This window comes from Arachis duranensis, chromosome 3 (assembly GCF_000817695.3).
Source record: "Arachis duranensis cultivar V14167 chromosome 3, aradu.V14167.gnm2.J7QH, whole genome shotgun sequence".
NCBI classification, from domain to species: Eukaryota; Viridiplantae; Streptophyta; class Magnoliopsida; order Fabales; family Fabaceae; genus Arachis; species Arachis duranensis.
Window position 1 is genome coordinate 122,004,053 of NC_029774.3, and position 5,772 is coordinate 122,009,824.

Sequence of the window (5,772 nt, forward strand, 5' to 3'; positions counted from 1 at the left end):
GGGTTCGATCGTCTTCTAGAACAGCTGTCTCAGATCGAGATCAACGGTATTGGGCGTTACGAGCACCCTCCGGCTTCAAAAGCCGCCATTGATTCCTTACCGACAATCGAAATCGATGAGAACCACTTGGATTTGGAATCTCACTGTGCAGTTTGTAAAGAGGCTTTCGAGATGGGAACTTCAGTGAGGGAGATGCCATGTAAGCATATATACCACCAAGACTGTATATTGCCGTGGCTCACACTCCACAATTCCTGCCCTGTTTGCCGCCACGAGTTGCCATCCGATAACCCCAGCAACAGCAGCGGTTCGCCGTCATCGTCGGGGCACTCGGTTGCGTTGACCGAGGATGAGAATGTTGGGTTGACCATTTGGAGGCTCCCCGGTGGAGGATTTGCTGTTGGGAGATTCTCTGGTGGGAGGAGAGGTGCTGAGAGGGAGCTTCCTGTCGTGTACACTGAGATGGATGGTGGCTTTAACAATGGTGGTGAGCCCAGGAGGATTTCTTGGTCTTCTAGAGGGACTCGAGGGCGGCAGAGTGGTGCCTTTCAGAGGTTTTTTACGAGTTTGTTTGGTTGCTTCAGTGGTAGGGGGAGCTCGTCGCGTTCTCGAACCGTGGATCACTCTCCACACTCGAGAAGGACATGGTCTATGGATGTAAACAGTGGAATGAGGTCATGGTGAAAGGATTCTATCTTGAAGATTTCAGATGTTGTGTTCTTTTCTCAATGTACATATATAATGGAATTTGAGTCCGGGTCCCAGATGCAATGCAATCACACACTGAAACTCTACATCTCGCTTATGGGGGGACACCACACAGCAATGGCAGAAACCAAATTAGATGAGTGGAATAGACGAAGGAGAACCTTTGCGGGTATTTGTGTAATAATATTTTGGAGAGGGGGACAATCAAGTAGATAAGTATCTTTGATCTAGTTTGATTATTGATAAGCTCAAGAAGCACCTTCAATATTGTTTTTTCATTTTCCTATGTTGCTCAAACTCTAGTTCATAGCTCAGTAAACTTTTTATCATCTTTCAGAATATAGATACATGCCATTATTTCGAATTATTGTTTTTTTATCTTTCTTAATGGAAATCCATAACTTCAAATGCATGGTAAGCCACTCCTGCTTTAAATTGATTGTTGTTGATGATGATGATTCATTTGAATAATTTTCCCAATCAGCGAAAAGCAATTCATTCGTTTCTACTATATAGCCAGACTACAAAATGGTTCTTATTGTGGTCCAACTACAAAAAACAATGAATCTAGTCATTGGAGGAAAAGGAGGGTTCAATTGTGGATTCTGTTCAATCAGGTAAGAGGTTCTTCTGAATTGAACCCTGAAAGAATTAGCTTATCACTTTTTCCTTTCAATCAAGGTAAAGTATGTTTTACAAATTTGCATGTTAATAATGTTTTGCTTTTGGGATTATATCACATTTGTATGCAATGAACCTTGCCACACTCTAGGATTCTGTATTTAGTTATACAATGACAGTTGGGCGTGGACATTTGCCAACAGACAAAGCTCAAGTTGGTAAAGTTTTTGTAGGTTTCTCTATAAACGTATATGCGTGTATCGTTCTTTAATCACACCAACTGTGTTTTTATACTCTTGATTAACTGTTGTGCTTTCATTAGAGAATATTATCACGATGACCTGAAGATTTTTTTTTCCTTGACAGTATTGTCCACTTTCTAGTTATTATAAGAGTTGGACGGAAACTAAGATAACCACTTGACCATTCCCATTTCAATTTCAGCTATGCGTTTTATTTATTTATTTATTTGTACTTTTGGATTTATTAGCCTTAACCAACCTATAATCTTATTGCCTTTGTAAGAGACAATTTTATAATAACTCATGGAAACTTGAAAACTGAAAAGGTTCCAGCGCGGACCGTTTTTTATTTCTTTAGTCATTCCTAGAAGCGGTTCCAACATTCAACACATGTTGTGACTGTATGGAAAAAAAAAACTACCAAGTGAAATAAGCAAAGGGTGCTTTAAACATTATCCTGAAATTTCATAGTCAGTGTAATTAAAAGTTTGTAGCTGGGTAATTAGTGCATCAACTATTAAACTAACCTAAGTTAGTTCAAGAAGAGAATTTATATATCGATAAATATGAAACTTTTTAATGAGTTTAGCTAATATATATTCTTAAAGTACATGTTAAAGTTACTAATTAAAATAGTTAATATAAAAAATATACAAAATTTAAATTTTAATATAATTATTGTGTATTATTAAAATAAAATATTTAATTTTTTATTAATAATAATGTTAACTTGTAATTTTAGGATATATATATATATATATGAGGCAAATAACAAATTGGTATTTGAAAGATTTTGACGCTAACAAAATGGTACATAGTTTTTGTTATTGACAAAATAATCTTTAAAAGATTTTAAAATTTGACAAGCATGTCCCCGAGCTCACCGGAGCAAATCTCCGACAAGTACAATGTTAACGTGGCCACTGTATTTTGGTGACTTGGCAAACCACCTCCAAAGCCCCCTCCCTAACGCACATTCCCTCTCCTTCCCTCTCCCTCCCCATCCCAGCCCCCATCTCCAACGCACACTTTTTTCCTATCGCAGCCCCTGTCCCATCACAACCTCCTCCCCAATGTATACTCCCCCTTCCTCTCTCAATATCACCAACAACAACCTTAACATCAACAGCAACAACAACCTCCACCACTCTCCTTTCCCAACGCACACTACCCCTCCCTCCCTTAACCCCACAACTCGCAGTAACAACAACCTCAATATTAATAGCAACAACAATTTCCACCACTTCCCCTTCCCCAACGCACACTCCCCTTTCCCTCCCTCAACACCACCACTCACACAACAACAACCTCAACATCAATAGAATTGTCCCAAATCATGAATTGTCCCAAATTTTTAAGTTAATTTAACATTCAAAAAGATTAATAATAATAAAACTCAGAGAAACAAACAAATTCATATACAATAATCAAAATAAAATAAAATAAAACTTAATACAGACACCACTAAAGCAAGAAGCAGATTTAGACAAGGTTAGAAGAAGAACACCAGAGACAGAGAAGGTACAACATGACAGAGCCAAAATGGAACATAGACAGAGGAGGCAGGGCAGCGACTGGGGTCGAGCAGCAAGCAGATACAAGCAATGAAGGCAACAACAATGAAGGCACGCAGACGACGTAATGCCAACGAAGGAGACAGACGATGCTGGCAGACGCAAAAGACCCGACAACGAGATGGCGATAGTGCAGTGTCGGTGACATTGGCTCTGTAAGACTGAGAAGGTTGAGTTCTACTGCCGTTTTGGGGGAGAGTGAATTGAGAACGTGAAGCAGTATGTTGGGAAGGAGATTAGGGTTCAAAGGGGCAAGGTAAGGGGATTAGAGTTTAGAAGGGGAGATTTTGGATTGAGGAGGGAAAAGTGCGTTGGGAAGGGGGGATTAGGGTTAGGGAAAGGGAGGTAAGGTTTAGGGCTGGGGAGAGGGGAGAGTGCATTCACAAAGGGGAAGGGGGAGTGCATTGGAGAGGGGAAAGGGGAAGTGCGTTGGAGGGGAAGGATTAGGGTGGAGAAGGGTTTTTGCCATGTCATCAAAACGTAGTGGTCATGTTAGCATTGTGCTTGTCGGAGATGTGCTCCGGCGAACTCGTGGGTACGCTTGTCAAATTTTAAAATCTTTCAATGACTATTTCGTCAATAACAAAAGTCTGGTACCATTTTGTCAGTGTCAGAATCTTTTAGGTATCGATTTGATATTTACCTCATATATATAATCCCGCTTATGGTCACAATTAAATTTTTAAGTTCTGCTAGAGAGCCAATGGAATATTTATACAATATGTACAATGAGCTATTTATTTGGTTCAATATGAGTTAAAAAATGAACATCACTCATACTATCCAAAATAATTATTCGGGTACTAGGATAATAAACATCTCATGTCATGAAATCACTTGTCCCAAAAGCTTAAGTTAATTTTGGAGTTCACCAAAGATTAAATTCTTGACTTTTCGGATCTAGAGTTCTAATACTATGTCATGATACCACTTATCCAAAAAATTTAAGTCGATGGAAAAAAGTAACACTAATGATTATATCTCTAGTACTGAATCGGACATTTCTAAACCTCTATTGTACATATTGTACAAATATTCTATTAGCTCTTTATACTTCCTTAATTTTTAAATAAAGATAAAAATAAATGGCACAAAAGAACAGGAGAGTTCATTAGTTGTACACGTTGAGGTTGCAAAAGATGGTTGGGGTTATAACGGGGAGTGGCGTTCTAAGGTCTAACTAGGAATCAAGAAAAAAATAATAAAAAAGGGTATAGAGGGAGAAAAAATAAAGGAGAAAATAGGAGAGGGGGAGGGGGGGTTTGGGGTTTGAGCGGAAGAAGCAGCAAATAATTGCACGTGCAATGCTGGGTGGGTACTTTGATTTTGCCCCGCACGCCATTCAACTGCCAATAATTTACGCACATGCTTTTACCTCTATTTAAGGATCCAAATGATCAAATATGCATATTCTGTACCCCCGCAAAATTTTTTTTTATTTTTTTTTAAATAATCTGAAAATTGGGAACGGATATATGATACTGTACCAGTATACCACCCTTGTAAGTAAGGGAGGTATCAGAACGGATTTTTGCTCTACTTGACCCCGTTTTACTAAACAAAAATTCACATCAAATTCGCTCTACCTTTACTTACGAATAGTAAAATGTTAAATCCTAACTCATCTCTGCTGGTATTCGTTCCATTCCTACTCGTTTCTATAATTATTAAATTTAATAAATAAAATAAAATTTTAAAAATTATATAACTATTGTTTACATACATAACATAAATTAAAATAAAAATTTAAATATAATATAATATTATTAATTATTTTATTAATTATTTTATATATATTATATATACCGGAGCGGGTAGGGATGAGTTTAACCTAAACCCGATTCCGTCCCGCTTCGTCCAAGAATCCGCTCCGTTAAAATTCACTCTGGTGCGGGAGTGAATAATTACCCGTTCCGAACGAGTAGAGACAGAATGAATACCCTCAAATTTGGATAGTGTTGCCACTCCTACTTCTAAGACCAAACCATCCTCTTATTACTGTGCAAAACTCCAAATTTTGCCGTGTTTTATCGTACCAGGAACTTGTGCTAGTTTAAAGTAGTTCAAATTTTACTTCCAAGATTTCAGATTTGGGTGTATTAAATAATAATAATAATAGTAATAATAATAATAGTAATAATAATAATAATTGAGTTCTCCAGCTGTCTTCATAAAAAACCAGTTCCACCAAAGGCAATTTTTTTAGGATTTGTAAATAAGATTTAATATAAAAATATTATGTATACATCAATAGCTAAATAAGATATTCTATATTTATGTATAAATATATATGTTATTTTATATATTTTTAATATATATTTTATATTTTAATATGTATTAACAATTTTATATTTTTTAAAATAAAAAATTTGATAATTTTTAAGTGTAAAATAATTCTTAATTCTTAAATTAGTTTTTGGAATAAATTAGACCTACTTAATTCTAAAAAAAAAATTATTAGAATTCTTTCGATCATGCTATAAAAAAAATTTAAATCGTCTTTAAATTTTATGTTCCAAGTCTTTGTCCAATTTTAAATAGATGGTATATTAAATCTCACATTGTCTAAATTAAAAATATGATTGCCTTTAAAAACGAGACAATTCTTAACTCTTGACTCCAAGGAT

At 36.1% G+C, this 5,772-nt stretch overlaps 1 protein-coding gene across 1 annotated transcript in view; it reads left to right on the forward strand.

Moving 5' to 3' along the window:
- LOC107480851 (probable E3 ubiquitin-protein ligase RHC2A) overlaps positions 1-1,072 on the forward strand; it is a gene marked incomplete in the record, with an annotated part of 1,371 nt that extends 299 nt beyond the window's left edge. The window contains 1 exon segment of the mRNA XM_016101038.3: positions 1-1,072. Within this exon segment, the coding sequence (XP_015956524.1) occupies positions 1-684 (684 nt within the window).
- Positions 1,073-5,772: the final 4,700 nt, after the last annotated feature.